Source organism: Rhagoletis pomonella, unplaced genomic scaffold (genome assembly GCF_013731165.1).
Source record: "Rhagoletis pomonella isolate Grant_MI unplaced genomic scaffold, Rhpom_1.0 Rhpom_scaffold_00007, whole genome shotgun sequence".
In the NCBI taxonomy this organism is placed as follows: Eukaryota; Metazoa; Arthropoda; class Insecta; order Diptera; family Tephritidae; genus Rhagoletis; species Rhagoletis pomonella.
In genome coordinates this window covers 15,495,319-15,512,555 of record NW_023458561.1, presented here as the reverse complement: position 1 = coordinate 15,512,555, position 17,237 = coordinate 15,495,319, and the positions used below count along the sequence as shown (strand labels likewise).

The following is a 17,237-nucleotide window of genomic DNA, read 5'->3' as shown; positions in this document are numbered from 1 at the left end:
CCCCCCTCGCCAGCTCATCTGCCGCGCAGTTTCCCGGTATTCCACTATGCCCGGGTACCCATACCACGTTAATGGTGGCTTTTGCGGCAAGCTCGTTTAGGGTACTTCTGCATTCGGCAGCCACCTTTGAGGAAGTGTTACTGCACTGCAAAGATTTAATCGCTGCTTGGCTGTCAGAGTAGATAGTGACGGATTGTGGACAATTTGTGCCACTTTTAAGCCATAGGGCAGCCTCCCTTATGGCTGTTAATTCCGCCTGAAAAACGCTGCAGTGGTCAGAGATCCGCCTGTTTAGGGTTGGCGAGAGTTCTGACCCGTCGAACTTTGACCCGTCCGTAAATATAGCGGAAGATCCTGGATCTAAGTTTGAGCGGTTTACCAAGTTGCCTCTGTCTGAAACTCTGGTAGAAAATTTATTTTCGAAGCAGAGATGTGGACTAATGTAATCCAGCTTACGTAAGGTTGCTGGAATTGTGCTCAGAATTTTTGAGTGACCGAATCTATGGTCTCTCCATGTATGAGCTGCATTCAGTCTAGTTGCATTGCAGGCTACAAAAGTGCATACTCAAAATTTGGTGCCATTTGATGCAAAATGAACTATATTTCTATAGAAAATTAACAAAAAAAATGTATTATGAAAAAGAAAAAAACACTGTATTCTGGGTGTATGTTTTTAGAGATAGGTAAAAGTTTCAATATTTTTTTAAGTCGCCACGCCACCTTTTCCAGTAGCCCCGAAATCTATATACCGATTTCCAGGACACTGCCACAAATACTTCCGGAGATATACGGTAAGAAAAATTTGATATGTATGGGTGATGCCACGCTCCCTTAATATATCGAAAGTCTGCAGAAGGTGTATAGAATTTAATAAAAATCGGTACAGCCGTTCTACCCCCTTTCGTTTCCTTGCTAGAGGTTCTCGCGATTTTTTGACACTTTGACCTCGTTTTTCTTAAATCTGGAGCTGATGTAAACTCTATGCTTACGGATTCGTAATCAGTACAAAAAAATCTGTCAAATATTTTGTTAACATTTGCTGCATCACGATCTGGCAACGTTCGTACTGTGCGGTCACTTAAACTTTCACTTGAAAGAATTTCCAAAGTTTAACTCTTTTACAAAGTGCTAAGCAGTTCTAATTTGTGTTATTCACACCGAAAAAAGTTTACTGAAGCCAAATTCCAATAAATTGACTTGATTTAGTCATAAAGTGCGTTGATTGAAAAGTTGTATTTTTCGGCCTTCGTGCATATTTGCCTGTTTTGGTGCATTATTGTAGCTTTTACGTGAGAGTGTAAGGAATATCGCATTTGTTTGTTCATTTTGCTTTCTTTCGCGCTTTAAACACACCTTTGTTTATCATCGACAGTCGCTTTCTTGGTGACAGCTGATTTTGCTAACTCAGTGGCTTTAAAACTGTTAAGTTCAGCACGGTTTCTAACCATTGAACTTCACTAAATAAGACTACTAGCTATTAAACTACCAATTACTGTGAGCTTGAAACGTTGTCGTACAATGCATTCCTAATTTCGCTATTTTTATTCTTTTTTAATAAAATTCGCGGAAAATGTCCTGTCTGTTCGAAAAATTTAATGTAAAAGCCGGTTCGAACCGTTTTGTGGCGTGCTGGCTTTGCGATGAACTGTCTCATTTAAAGTGTGCTGGTATTAATGGGAGAGTTCTGGATATGATTATTGGAGACAATGGACTTCGCTGGTCATGTCCAAAGTGTAAAAAAACTGTTGTGGATCTCTGTAAACTATTTAGAACCGCTATAAATGGATTTTCGGAGATAAGCAAAGAGCTAAAACTTCTCAACGAGAAGTTCAAGAAGTATGAGGATGAATTCAAAGAATTTAAATTATTAGATACTTCCTCCTCTCCTTCTCCTGGAAAAGGTCTTAAAAGACGTAGGAGAGGCGTGGAAAATATTGTGTTGAATCCCATCACTGCGGACCTTGATCTTCCGCAGAACCGCCCACTTTTGACTCCAGCTATGAACAAAGAACTCATAAGTTTTAACACCGATTCCTCAGCGGACTGAATCTCCCCAACCACGTCCTTCTACTACTGGAGTCTCACTAAATTCCTGTTCAACAGCTTCATCTCAACCCTCTACCACATCTGAAGCCGTCTGCGATTGCGTCAACACCGCTCCGAAGGAAGTAGTCGTTGCTCCTTCCAAAAACTCCACAACTACATCTCAACCCCCTACCACATCCGGAGCCATCGATGCTCCTTCCAAGGATTTGACAGCTGTACCGCAACCCCCTACCACATCTGAGACCGTTTCCGATTACGTTAACCCCATCCCGAGGGATTTAATCGTTGTCCCTTCCAAAAAATCGGTCTTTGTATATAGGTTTTCAAAAGATACCACTGTCGATGATGTGAAGGGGTATTTAACTTCCAGGCTGATAGCAAATGAGTTGCATGTACGCAAGTTCAGATTTTCGTATGAAAGAAGCATTTCTTCTTTTAAAATAGACATATCCGAAGACTGCTTTGATAAAGTAATGAGCCCATCTTTTTGGCCAAGCGGTGCCTTCATTCGCGAATTTGAATTTAGATCTAGACCGCAATGGCAAAATTTGGATCAACTTCCGCTGTCCACCTCGGCATCAAAAAACTAATAAGTAACTTCACCATTAGCATTTAATACCAAAATCTGAGAGGTTTGAACACAAAGCTATCAAGGTTACACTTGCAGTCCCATGATTTTGACTTCAAAGTACTGGTGTTTACTGAAACCTGGCTCAAGCCGAATGTGTTCAACTCCGAAATTTTGTGTCCTAAGTATGAAGTGTTTCGAAACGACCGTTTAAATAAACAAGTAATTTTTAGCAAAAAAAAAACCGACTTCAACTCTCATATAAAAAAAATATATATATATATATCTCATGATCCACTGATTAGTATGGGACCACCTCTGAGACACTATCTTTCCGATGCAAAAAGAATTATCGAAATCGGTTGACGTGGTCCGAAGTTATGCGGTAACATACATAAAAAAAAAACAAAGATTCCGACGAACTGATAACCTCCTCCTTTTCTGGAAGTCGGTTAAAAAGGTGGAGGCGTCATAATAGCTGTTCAGACTGACCTTTCTTCTGAAGAAATTGAGTTCACTGACACCGATGAAGTTGAATTCCTCTGCGTTCGAATAAGATATCGTTCTAATAGCGTTTATCTTGTTGCTGCTTATATACTACCTAAAGGTGCCCACCCTCACCGACGTGTACGTATGCCGTGTCTGTTTGACGTAGCAACATATAAAATTTACTGTTGATAGTGAGAGAGAGAAGCACGCGTAACCATCGCGCGTGGCTCACCCGTACGTTAACGTGTCAGCTCACCCGATCAAACTTATGAGAGTGCCATGTAAATGAAAACTCACCACCGTGTACGTGCAACGGTTACGCGTGCTTCTCTCTCTCTCTATCAACAGTAAATTTTATATGTTGCTACGTCAAACAGACACGGCATACGTACACGTCGGTGAGTGTGGGCACCTTTACTCGAGCCTTTCTGTTTATTTAAAACACTCCTCCTTACTGCTCTCTCTACATGCCATGGTGAAGCCCTCCGATACTGTTATTATCCTGGGGGACTTCAATCTTGCGGGTGTTTCTTGGGATCTAATAGATGGTATTCTAGTACCAAATTCCTCTCGTGATCTCATCAATCAATTTTTGAACGATCTTTTCTGGTCTTTCAAGCCAGATCAACTCTATTAGTAATAACTTGGTAAATGTCTGGATTTAGTTTTTGTGGACGACGTTTCCAACGTCACAATAGCCCCTAGTTATGCTGTGATTACACCTGTTGATTCTCACCACCCACCACTGGAATTGTCCTTGATAAATTCACGCATCTCATGTTGCTTTACCAGTAAAAAAATCAAGAGCGGAGCGTTACTCATTTAAAACAGCAGATTATAGTAAACTTAGGTTAGAGATATCGAAGATAACTTGGCCCCAGTATGATGGGAATGCTGAGGATAGTGCCTTACATTTTAGCAATTCCTTGCGCCATATTTTCAGTAAAATCATAAAGGAAGCTAACGTAACGTCTAACGCTTAGTGTTTTACGGGCGAATTAAAACGCTTAAAAAATGAAAAATCCAAAGCATTTTTAAGCTTCTTAAAAAATCTGGCTTGTCTTCTCACTACTCCGCGTACTCCATTCTTAGGCATAAATACAATGTATTGAACAAAAAGTGTTGCAATAATTATATTAACAGGGTTCGACTCAATATAGTTTCTAATCCCAAATCGTTTTACGCCTTTGTGAACACAAAGCCTAAGACTAACGGTTATCCCTCAACATTGAAGTTAAATGACTTAGTCTCCAGTGACGAAAATATTATTGCCGATATGTTTGCTGGTTTCTTCGAGTCAAACTACTCTGCCAGTTAAACATCTTCCCAACTAATTTCGAATCTATCTAGCTACCCATTCTTTCTGCCGTCATTTGATTGCATCCGAATTCCATCGATATCTGCTGCGGACGTCCTCATTCATTTGAATTGTTTGAAAATTTCATATACAGCTGGCCCAGACGGTATACCCACAAGTGTTCTTAAAAGTTGTGCAGAGCATTTTTATAAGCCTCTGACAAATATTTTTAATGCTTCCCTAAAACAGGGTGTCTTCCCATCTTCCTGGAAGGATTCGTTTATCTTGCCACTTTATAAAAATGGTAGTAGGACTAACATCGTAAACTATAGAGGAATTGCGAAGCTTTGTGCTATTCCTAAAGTTTTTGAGGCAATCGTTACGGAAGAACTATCTCACTCTATTACTTCTGCTATAGATCTATCGCAACACGGTTTTTGCAAAGGTAAATCAACTGTATCCAATCTTCTTGAATTCTCTACTTATGTGTCTAATGGGTTTAAAAACAATCTTCGAACGGACGTGATTTACACTGATTTCAGCAAGGCATTTGATAAAGTATCTCATTCAATCCTTATATATAAACTTGATCGAATTGGTTTCCCCCCTATTCTTCTCAGCTGGCTTTCTGCTTACTTAGTGGATAGGAAACAAAGAGTAATTTTTAAAAATTGTACCTCCCGGCCAATACATGTCACGTCCGGCGTACCTCAGGGCAGCCATCTTGGTCCCGTCTTGTTTATTTTATTTATAAATGACCTTCCTAAGGTGTTGAATTACTCGAAGTGCTTAATGTACGCTGTTGATGTTAAGCTCTTTAAGTACATTAGTACTGCAGAAGATAGGGAGCATTTGCAAGCTGACCTAACCTGCATTTTCGAGTGGTGTGAAGCAATTTCCTTGTCACTCAATTTGAAAAAGTGTAAATTCATGACCTTCTCTAGAAAATCATTCGACCCAAATTCGTATATGATATCTGACCACAATGTTGAGCAAGTGACCAATTTCATTGACCTAGGTGTAACTATGGATCCGAAACTAGAATTCAAGTCTCACATAAACTCCTGCGTGATTAGGGCTAGAGGATTGTTGGCGTTTCTTAAGCGCTGGGCCAAGGAGTTTAACGATCCTTATGTCACTAAAGTTCTCTTTACCTCTCCTCCTAGTTATCAAATTCATAGTGACAGGCTCAAATCAGTGCAGAAACAGTTCCTGTTATTTGCCCTCAAAAATTTATGTTGGGACTCGTCTAAAAATCTCCCACCCTACAAGGATCGCCTGAAGCTTACAGATTTGCCGACGCTTCAGAGTCGTAGAGATATGCTTGTTGTAGGGTTGTTCGACTTCATTAGAAAATCGACTTTCCACTTTTCGATCGACTCTGTACAGTCGACTTTAAAAGTCGACCGATCCACGAAGAAAAGTCGACTTTGTTCGACTTTTTTCGACTTTTTTTATAAAAAGAAAATGTATTAAGTATACTCTGCATTTAACTCATATATTAGCTATAAATATAGGAGTCAGAATACGCCAAAAATATCATGATTTACCAGTGGTCTTTAGAATAATCTGTAATTTAGTGAAATTCAATGCTAGGTAAAAAAAAACAGACACTAAAGGATTTTTCAAAATTTTGAAATTTGTTCCAGTTATACAGCATGAAAATTTTTGAAAAAAAATTTTAAATTCTCACAAAAAAAAATCTAAAAATTTTTTGAATCGATATTTGGTAATTGCGGACAACTTTTTGAAAAATGTGGCCTTTCCGATGGAGCAGAATTGGCGGGTATTGATAGAAATATAAGTGCCACTTTATAAGCATGGATAAATATGGGAGTAGCCCAGACAGCTAGTGGATTGGGACTATCCACATGACCAATGTCGCATATTAACTGGAATCCTACCAGCAACGTTTTTAGCGGTGTTTAAAACTTTGTACCTTACGGATTGGTCAAATTCGAACCGAAGACTGTCTGCAAAAACTTACATAAACTCAAGCAGAAAAACTTTCTTGCATGAAATTGTTAAAATATATATTATAATAATATAATATGTTTATCTTACCTCATTATTAACTGAAGATTATGGAGACAAACGATTACCAAATTTGAGGAATTTGTTTTCGTATAATAATTTTATGAGCTGCTCTTAAATAATTTGTACTGTTGTACTGTCATTAAAATTCATTTCGATACCACACTTTTCACATTTCACAACAGTTTTATAGACAATTTTTTTTTTAAATACGACCAAACAGCACTCCGCGAGCTTGTTGAAAGATCAGTTTTTATTGGCAAATAAATTAAAAAAATGTCGAGAGTCGAAAGTGAAAAGTCGACTTCAGTCGACTTTGCCATCCCTAGCTTGTTGTTCTTTTTATACACGAGCGCACTTGTGCACTATATATATATATTAATTTTGTTGTATATTAATTTTGTTCACATAACGGTTGTTTGTAACAGCCAAAACGAATCGAAAATACAAATCTATACATAAATGATCAGAATGAATAGAGAAATCGATTAAGCCATGTCTGTCTGTCCGTCCGTCTGTCCGTCTGTCCGTCCGTCCGTGTACACGATAACTCGAGCAAAAATTTAGATATCTCAACCAAATTTGGTATGTAGCTTTCCGTTAATACAAGGTAGGTTGGTATTGAAAATGGTCACTCAAAATTGATATTTACAATAATTTTCAGACGAAAAAGAAGAATATTATAAATTTTTGGAAAATGGGCGTAGCCACGCCTACTTATGGTTATATGTGTATATCTTGGTAACCGCTGCACCAATTTCTTCCAAACTTGGCACAGTTGTTGGTCTTGGTACAGCATACTAAATGGCCGAAATTTTAAAAAATCGGACAATAACCACGCCCACATCCCATATAACGGTAATTTTCGGAAATACGAAAACTGCGATATTTTAGTAACTACCGAAGATTATTCACTCAAAATTGATATTTGCAACAAATTTTAGACGAAAAATAAGAATATTATAAATTTTTGGAAAATGGGCGTAGGCACGCCCACTTATGGTTACATGTGGTAACCGCTGCACCAATTTCAAACAGCTGTTGACCTTCGCACAACATACCAAATGGCTGAAAATTTTTAAAATCGTACAATAACCACGCCCACATCCCATATAACGCTAATTTATACCATGTCCCCACCAAAAAGCTAACCATCTCAAATCGAACTTAACCACATCACTAACTATTGCTGTCCACACTGCGGTTTGAGGTTTATAAAACAGTTCAAATGTAGAGAACAGTGTTCGGAGCAAAACAAATTTTCCGTACTAGATTGATTTTATTATTTTCGTTTCTGACATTAATTTTTTTACTTAAATATTTTCTATTCATGCAAAAATAAGAACGCGAGGCAATGTAAGGATAATATGTTACATATTTAGGTAATTTTTAGCATTTTCTATAAAGTAGAAGGTATCTAACACTTAATTTTTTAAAGAGCAATAGGATCTAAACCTTTTCTACTTTATATAAATTTAATTCTTCTACTTAAGTATACTACTTAAGTACCATTCTGCATCCGCCAATTTCGACATCCATACATCAAAAAATAACGAAGTTACTTTATTGGCGCATTGCTATGAAAGAATAAGTTTTTAACAGTGAAATTTGGCTAACTTTCAATTTTTTTACTGAAACCGGTGGTGAACACTCAAAAACCGCCCCAAGAGGGGCATAACATGAATGAAAAAAAAAACGGAATAGTTTTGAAGTCAAGCGGAGAAGAGGAGTAGATTTAAAAATTTTCAAAACCGGAGTAAATTTGATCTTATCTTAGTTAAGTCCAAACACTAGTAGGGAATGAATTTTTTACATTTTAACGCTAATGACCCACAGATGGCGGAAAAACACAGGGTTGTATCAGACTTTCGACGTGGTTTCGAGTTGGTTAGCTTTTACCCATCTCAGTGAAATGGTTAAGTACTGTCATTTTTATATGGCGAAACTACGCTAAATCAAGTGGGTTATCGGGATAACCAACTCATTAGTCATAACTACGTGGTTAGCTCCGGTGGGGACATGGTATTAGAGAAATACAAAATCTTCGATAAATCAGTAAATATTAAAGCTAATTTATTCCAATTACCAAGAATTAATTATTAATTAACCAAGAAATACGTTTGTGATAAAATTTTGGATAACGGGCGTGGCACCGCCCACTTATGATCACATATATGTATCTCGGTAACCGTTCTACCAATTTGTACCAAACTCGGTATGGTTATTGTGCTTGCCACATAAAAGCAAAACGTTGAAAATTATTGAAATCGGACTAAAATAACGGCCGCTTTTCATATAACGGTAAATTTCAGAACTGCTTGAAACTTCGAAATTCCGAAATTTAAGGACTCTAATTTACTCGAAATTGATACGCCCCGGCTTACATGTAGCGGTAGCTTTCGGAAAGGTGAAAGTCATATATTAAATACTTGCGCCGGGTATTTAATGTTCGGCTCCGCCCGAACTTAGACTTTTTTACTTGTTTTAATTAAATTAATGAACGGGATGGTCAGTAGTCCCTTTTTACTGAGTGAGATACATTTTTGTATTCCTACAAGACCCACGAGACATTTTAAACCTATTATGGTGCGTATTTGTAAATCAAACATTGAAATGCATGATGCTTTTCGGTGTTTATGCCAAGATTTTAACAAGCATTATAATTGCTTCGACACACCTGAATCGCTTTTTGTAATATAGAAAACTTTTCTCAACGAGTTAACTAAATAAACTAATATCTGTAACCGTGAACGAAAAAATTACACAATATCTATGACTGCTTAGTACAATTGTAATGGCTTCGTATATTTTCGCGACCGCGTAGGACAATACGAGCAGGGATCGGAAACTCGGCCTTTCCGACCTCGCCCAATAGTTCGTTTATACCGCGGAGCGGAAACTAGGACTTTCTGCCTGCCTCACATACAAAGTAATGACTACGGGAACATGGGTCGGAAGCTCGGCCTTTCCGACCATGATCAACGGCCTGTAAACATCGCGGAGCGGAAACTAGGTCTTTCCGCCCGCCGCACACAAAAGTGGACTGGAGACTAGGCCTCGCCAGCTACCCAAATTGCTATTGTATATCTTTGTTATCTTTACAAGTTAATATGTATAATTGGTTCACTCTGTAATGTATCATACATACTTAAATATATAAATCTTTTTATCTCAATTGTATGTAAGAAAACATTTTTCTGTAGACGAAATAAATAAATAAATAAAATCATATTTTTTCAATTTTTGTTGGTAATAAGTATTGTTAAATAGCCAATACAGTTTGCGGTGCCTTTAAACACCTTTCGAACTGTAAAAAAATGACTGAATTATATTCTACGCATATCTTTAATGCGGGCATCGCACTTCAAACAAATCGGACCATAAATAAGAAATTATATTCTACGCATATCTTTAATGCGGGCATCGCATTTCAAACAAATCGGACCATAAATAAGATTTTTTGGAAGAGATCGGCCCCTGGTCCACCTATCAGAAGAAAGTATAATGTATGTTAATCCTGCCAATAAGCTACCTACGTGCCGAATTTCGAGCAAATCGGTCCATAACTAAGATTTTTGCGAATAGATTGGTCCCTGGTCCACCTCTCAGAAAAAAAATATTCTATATGTTAATCCAGGCAATAAGCTACCTACTTGCCAAATTTCAAGCAAGTGGTACCATAAATAATATTTTTTCGAATAGATCGGTCCCTGGCCTACTTACCGGAAAAAATTGATCCTATATGCTAATCTAGGCAAAAGGGTACCTACTAGAGTTGTCAAACTATCGATGGCACTATCGATAGTATCGATAGTTTCAATTTTTTTAGACTATCAATACTCATTGATAGTTTTTTCTTATACTATCACAAATATCGATAGTTTAGTAAGACTATCGAACTATTGTTGGTAATACCTGAATTTTTTAATTTGAATTAAAAATTTTGTTTTTTAGGGTGATGCCGACGTCATATTCAAATATGCACGCATTTAGCCCAAAATACATACATATGTTAATCGTAAATCCTGTTTTGTTTTTATAACTTGTGTTTGTTTTTGAATTTCTAAAAAGGGAAGTATTTTGGCTTAGCAGTTACTTAATTTTGAATGATTATAACTTTTATAAGATAATATTTATTTCACTATGACCTGTAAAACAAAGCAACCTAACTGATTTAGCGCTATCGATAGTGCTATCGATAGTTTTGCTTTTTTCGAGACTATCGTGAATATTGATAGTTTTTCTGAAAACTATCAAAACTATCGATGGTGTGACTATCGATAGTTTGACACCTCTAGTACCTACGTACTAAATGCAGTTTTTCAGTGTAGCTCGATCGCTGCGCCACATATCGCAAAATTTAAAGCTTGGTGCACTCCGCCTTCTAAACACCTTTCCAAAAACGCAGCAGCCATTCGAATCGGTTATGAAACATAGGAGAAAATTGTTCCCAATTGATTCGTGCTCACAATTATCCGAAATTTTCCAAGCTTCACAACGAATTTTCCACCTTTACATCGTCCAAAATCTTCAAATCATGGCATAAAATGCAAAATTTCGTCGAAAAGAATTCAAATTTTTCGTGTTCTGCCGGATTTTTCCGAGTTTTCCACTTAAAATTTTCTATTTTTCCATTCGAAAGCATTCCGAAGGAATTGCACACGAAATTCCGTTGTTCCAATTTCACAACTTTCCTAGAAGGTTTTCCCAAAATTTTCTTTCGTAAGAACCTCCTGGCAATTACGAACAACTAAAAAAAATGTTTGCCAAATCGGCCCAATCGTTCTCAATTGATGAATTACTATACATTTTGCACACCATTTTTATATATGTATATAGAAGATAACTGATCACTTTCTTTCTTTCTTTCTTTCGTCCAACATTTTGCGCGAAGTCAAGAAGTGCTTGCAAGTGAAGAATGTATGGTGTACGTTATCTTCGACGTTTCCACAGTAGTTACAGAACGATGAGTCTACCCTACCCATTCTATGAAGATATTCTCGGAAGTAACCATGACCGGTGAGGAATTGCATCAGGTGGAAATCGATGTCCCCGTGCGGTCTTATCAACCATGTTTGAAGGTCGACTATCAGGGCGTGCGTCCATCGACCTTTTGTACTCGCATTCCAGTTTTATTACCAGTGATGGATTAGTTGCTCGCGTGCCCTTTCCGCGGCAGCTGCTTGGCCCATCTCGTCACTAAACTTGTAAATCTCTTTTCGCTCGTAAGCAAGTAGCTCTACTGACATGACGCCAGAAATAACTAGAACCGCATCCGCGGACACTGTACGGTATGCAGAATCAATACGTAAATAGTGCTCCTCTGCGCTGGACGGAGGACATTTGAATCCGGTGTTTTTTTACTCTGCGTCGGCCCATATTTCCGCCCCATACAGGAGCACCGACTGGATCGCTGTCATCAAAAGTTTCTTACGGCATGGCTTCGGGACGCCCACGTTCGCCATCAGCCGGTTTACAGACACCGTGCTCTGCGCAGCTTTTTCACATACTCCATGAATGTGTTCCCAGAATGTGAGTTTGTTATCAAGCTTCAACCCTAGGTATTTTATAGACCTAGAAGTTGTCACAGGCTGAGGTCCGACCATCATGTTTATAATTGTTGGGATCCATTTCTTGGGGAGGAGTACGATCTCTGTTTATGGCTGTAGCCAATTGCAGACCGTGATCGCTCATCGATCCACTGGCGCAGCGCATTACCTGGTACCTGGTTTAGCTTGACCTGCGCTAGCTAGATGTTTCTTGCATTTATGGCGGTGGCCACATCGTCCGCGAAAGGGACAAGGAAGGCGCTCTCCGGTATTGCCATGTGAAAACGACTTTCATACGTGGCGTTCTAAAGGTCCGGGCCAAGTACAGCTCCCAGCGCCACTCCGCCGGTTATACGTCTTTTTCTCTGACGTTGTATTGCGTCGTATAAAAGCCAATGGTTTCTGAGGTAGTCCTTAATCATATCTAGCAAATATGTTGGAACTTTGAATGACCGTTCCAAGGCCTCCAGCATGTTGTCCCATCTTGCCGAGTTGAAGGCGTTCTTGACGTCCAGTGTAACTAGCAGCACTATTGGCAGCGCCTGATAGCAGGCTTCTTCGGCTTTATGTACCGCCTCGACTTCTTCGCTAATTGCCTCTATAGTTGAGTGTCCCTTCCAGACTCTATTTGTCGGGGTGAAAAGCATCCCTCGTTCTCTATGGCTAACTTTAAGCGTATTTTTAACAGAATTTGGTTCCCCTTTGCCCGTAGGTATAAGTACCAGCCTCGCCTTCTTCCATTGGCTTGGGAAGACCCGTGTCCTAAGGTAGCTGTTGTACATGTTAAGCAGGAGATCAGGGCTCGTTTTCGCTGCTAACCTGATTGCCTCCGCTGGTGTGCCATCGGGGCCTGGAGTCTTGTCGACTTTCATGCTTCGCAGAGCTAACTTCAGTCCGTATACCGAGAACAGTGGTGCCTCGGCTTGCTCCTCGATGAACATTGTATCTGCTCTTAGTGGGTGTGTGAGAAATAGTGAATCCATTATATTCTTAACTCGGACCTCATCTCTCACTTGCGATAGCGTATGGAACTTTTTCGTGGCTCTTTTATATCCCTGCCCCAAGGATCACAATTCACTTCGGCACATAACGCTTTTCAGCAGTTCCGCTTACTCTTCTGTTTCTCGGCCTCAAGTGCTTTCTTAGCGCTTTTGTAGGCTGCTACTCTGGCTGCTACTCTGGTGAGCGCCTCAGGTCTGCCACGAGCGCGCGTTGCGAGTCTCCGCATTTTATGGCAGGCCCTTCGCAGCTCTGTAATTCGATCATTCCACCAGTATACCTGGTTTTTACCTGACCATGCTATCCTCTGCGGCATTGAGGCTTTGCATGCCCGATGTATACAGCGCATGGTTTCTTCGACCAGCATAGCACAAGACTCCCTGTTGTGGATCTCTCCCGTTGTGGGTGAAAGGCTTTGGGAATCTGCTAGGAGTGATGTGTCGAACTTGCAACCCTAGCCGGGTTCCATCCTGGTTTCCTGCGGGGATGCTACGTGTTTGCTCTTGCGATGTGTCAGTGACTTGGACAGTGATGTACTTCCATCAGGCCTTCCACCACCCTCCATTCGTAAGCCCATCCAAGAAGGCTTTCTGAAACCAGGGTTACGTCAGGGATCGAGTATCCAAAACCCGGCCTTCGGTATGTAGGGGTCGTCCCGGTGTTGAGAATGGTCAGGTCAATGCCGGCTGCCATTTCAAGGACCAGTCTTCCCCTGGTGTTTGTTTGGGAATACCCCATTCCACACCTCTTGCGTTGCAACAATTATATGGCCGGTTATAACACGCAACTCATCTTCAAGGCCTTCAAGCTTTTCCCTGAAGACAATGACTGTATCGTTTGGCGCCAGGTAGCAGCTAACCAGAGTAATTTGCGCCATTTTCACAGACGTAGCAACATCCGACCCCACTGCTTTCTGCGCGATAGTTGGGGTTAGAAATCTATACCGCGGTCGAGCATGATTGGTCAACATGCCAGGTTTCCTTTGTTCTATAGGGTTCACTGATGATGGCAGCGGCTGCTCTTAGTTCAAGAGCAAGTTGCCTTATATAAATTTAATCATATTTGCCCAATCTGTGTCTCAGCCTCAACAAGCGCATCCCTGAAGGCGCGAAGTTGGCCATTCATTTTGCCTCCTAATTCCCCGCGTATAGCGTTCTCCACTTCTAGAACCGTGGTTAGGCAGTCAACGCCCAGAACTTCTAGACGTAAACGTCTAGTGAGGATACGGATGTATCCAAGCTGGCCAATGGCCGTGCACACATTTTCTTTGAATGCTGAATAGTCGCCACAGCGCCCTATCTCGATAAACACGACGGTTTTTTCGAGCAGATCGAATTACGGTAGACGTCTTCTCAGATTGGAGCTTACCACGTATCGTTCCCAGCACCTATGCATAGGTTTTGCCTTCAGCTGGCTTAATGATGAGTTTGGCGAGACTTTTCCTTTTATCAGCCTCGAGGCTGGTCGCCTCGCCCCTATTGGCCAGGGGTTGACCTGGCCCTGGCTTGGGTTTCTGCGTTTATCAACCGTTGTCTATTGATTATTTGGTGCGATTTTCTGCGCTTTTTTTCTTTTCCGGCTCACCTGTAGGGGAGTCAGACCGAGGTCGAGCCCTCTTTTGTGAGCCAGGGCCAGTTTTCCGCAGCTCGGAAAGGGTAGGCTTTTTCCGGCCTTGCTCTCGGAGATTGCTTAGTATATTTAAGCTCTCTTCGATTTAAGCCATGCCCATTTTAATGTCGACGGACACATTCTTCTGCTTGGAGACAGCACTCTGCATCTTCTTCAAGACGACTCGAATTTGAGCCAACTGCTCTTCTTCAATGCATTCGCGGGTTTCCGAGCTTGCGGTGACGTGTTTGTAGTTGCTTGCAGCAACTCGTGTTCGGTGACGACCACCGCCGGAAGTTGTCATTGGGGAAGATAAAGCCTTCTGTGCCACGTCGGCAGCATTCTCCGCGCTCGTGGAGCCGGCTTTTGCCTGCAGAGGAGTTTGTGGCGGGGAACGCACAACTCTACTGCTCCTTCTGAATGAGCTGCATTCTTCCTCCAGAACATCTACGTCTGTTTCATTTGCCTTCGTTTGTTCATTTCAATTGGGTGTCCGCTATCTCCACACGTAGCACAGTCGCTTTTAAGTGTCCCGAAGTTCTCTTCTCTCAAAGGAGCAGGCCATCGCGAGGGTTGTCATAAGACCTTATGGGATATTGTGTTCAGAGCCAAGATTGCGCAAAACCAGGAGTAAATCTCAACTGGACCTGTGCGGCCAACTATATGGCGACGTGTATTGAACGTACTTGAAGAGTTGTCAGGTTTTTAACGAGACGGAAGTGACCCTATTAAGCTGGCATTTCAGGGTACTATTCTATATATATAAGGAAAATTTAAAAGTTAGGGGGGGGGGGGGGGGGGGGGGGCCGGGCCACCCCCCTGCCCCTACCTGGCTACGCCCATGCCTGATTATAAAAAGGCAATATGATGACCATCGAAAAGGAAAATAAAGTTGAATATGGCAACGTCTTGATTATAAAAAGGCAATAAGATGACCATCGAAAAAGGAAATAAACCTAAGAATGGCGGCGTCTTGCCCTTATTTGCAAATAGTACCACTAATCAATACTTATTTGCGTGATTTAGTTATTTGCAAATAAAAAATTAACTCAGCGTTTATGCGGCAAAGTTTACCATTTTGCAAATTGTTATTTGCAAATAATACGTTCGTACAAACGTAGTAATATTCTCACAAGCGCAAGCACAATAAACACTTACTATACCAATTATTTTTTGCCTCCTTCCACTTTCAATTCACTTTTTTTACTTTTTAGATTATTCTCACTTTTTGTGTATTCTTTAATTTCCGTTAATTTAAATTCAGGTGAATTTGACACTTTTAAAGATTCTGCCAGCAAAAATTCTTCTGACTAAATCTGACTACCTCGGACTGAAGAGAATCACTTTCACTGAGAGTTGCTCTCTCATTTCTGCAGTCATTTTCGAGTTAAGGAACGCTTTTTGGACTAAATCTGACTACTTCGGACTATTTCTGGGAGATAAGGAACGCAACTATTATTTAACAGCCACACCTTGTATACAACATCAACAGCAATAAATAATTTTACCTTTATTTGATTTCAGACTAGTTTATTTGTATTTTAAATAGTTCAAGATAATTGCGGCTCTAATACAAATTTTGATTTCCGTTTAACAGGGTATTTTGCCTCGCTTGTTTGAAACAACTCCAGCTGGTATATCGCGCAAGCAGTTTCAACACTTCGGCCAGCTGATTAAGTCAGGTAATTATGTCTTCGCTCACATACATATACATAGCCAATCGACAATTTGACGAGAGAACTAGTCCTCTTTCTGACAGGTCAAGTCTTGAAAGCAATTTTTTTCGCATTCTCTTTTGTGTTTTCTATTTGCTTCCACACGCGTCAAATTTATTTTAATTCAAGTCCTTGGTTCTTAAATGGGAAGCAACGAAAAGATCAAAAGAGACAAGAAAACTAGAAGCGAATTCACGGTACGGAGGTATATGTACTCTTCCCCTCTCTTCCCACCTCCTTCGCCAACGAACGAGCAGACTTGAAAGCAAGACTTGACGTGTCTGAAAGGGGACCTACAATAGTGCTTAAGAGCAAAATTACACTAATGCCTGGATTATAATGGAAGTAACGGAACGGAGTGAACTGTCACTTAATTATCTACTGTATGGGCAATGAATTCCAACGATTATAATGCACTTGAACGTAACGTAAAACGGAAGCATCTAAAATCAATAGATCCTTACGAATTCGCCGCGATTCGTTACGATTCGCCCCGTCCATTATAACCAAGGTATAAGCTCTACCCAGAATTACAGTGGATGACGGTAGAGCGGTCGGCGGTAAGTGAACAGCTGTACGGTTACCGCAGGGAGATCCGTCAGAGTAAACACAATTGCGGCGTACGATGGCTTCCGTAGTTGTAATTAGAGATGGCACGATTAATCGAATTTTTATTTCCTTTCGATTAATCGAGCGATAAACCGATTAATTTTCAAAATAATCGAAAAGAATCCATCCATATGAAATAAAATTACGTAACAAAAATTGGCACTCTAACCGTTCAATAATATTAGAAACGTTAAGAGTGTCTCCTCTACTCGGTATATTTATTTTACTCGGTACATACGTATAATTTTACGAGTTTATTTATTACATTTATTGCTGTCAGAAAAGAAAATGCATTAACAGTTGACTGGTTTAAGAAACCTACA

General features: G+C 40.2%; 1 protein-coding gene across 3 annotated transcripts in view; it reads left to right on the top strand.

The window, feature by feature from the left end:
- Positions 1-16,371, top strand: part of LOC118742376 (lipase 3) — a 61,251-nt gene extending 44,880 nt beyond the window's left edge. For 2 of the 3 annotated variants that reach the window (XM_036474404.1, XM_036474403.1), the window contains one exon: positions 16,188-16,368. In XM_036474404.1, coding sequence (XP_036330297.1) covers positions 16,188-16,322 — 135 coding nt within the window. In that variant the 3' untranslated portion in view covers positions 16,323-16,368. Of the gene's footprint in view, positions 1-16,187 lie in introns of all 3 variants that reach the window. The other variant, XM_036474405.1, reaches the window with a different exon arrangement.
- Positions 16,372-17,237: the final 866 nt, after the last annotated feature.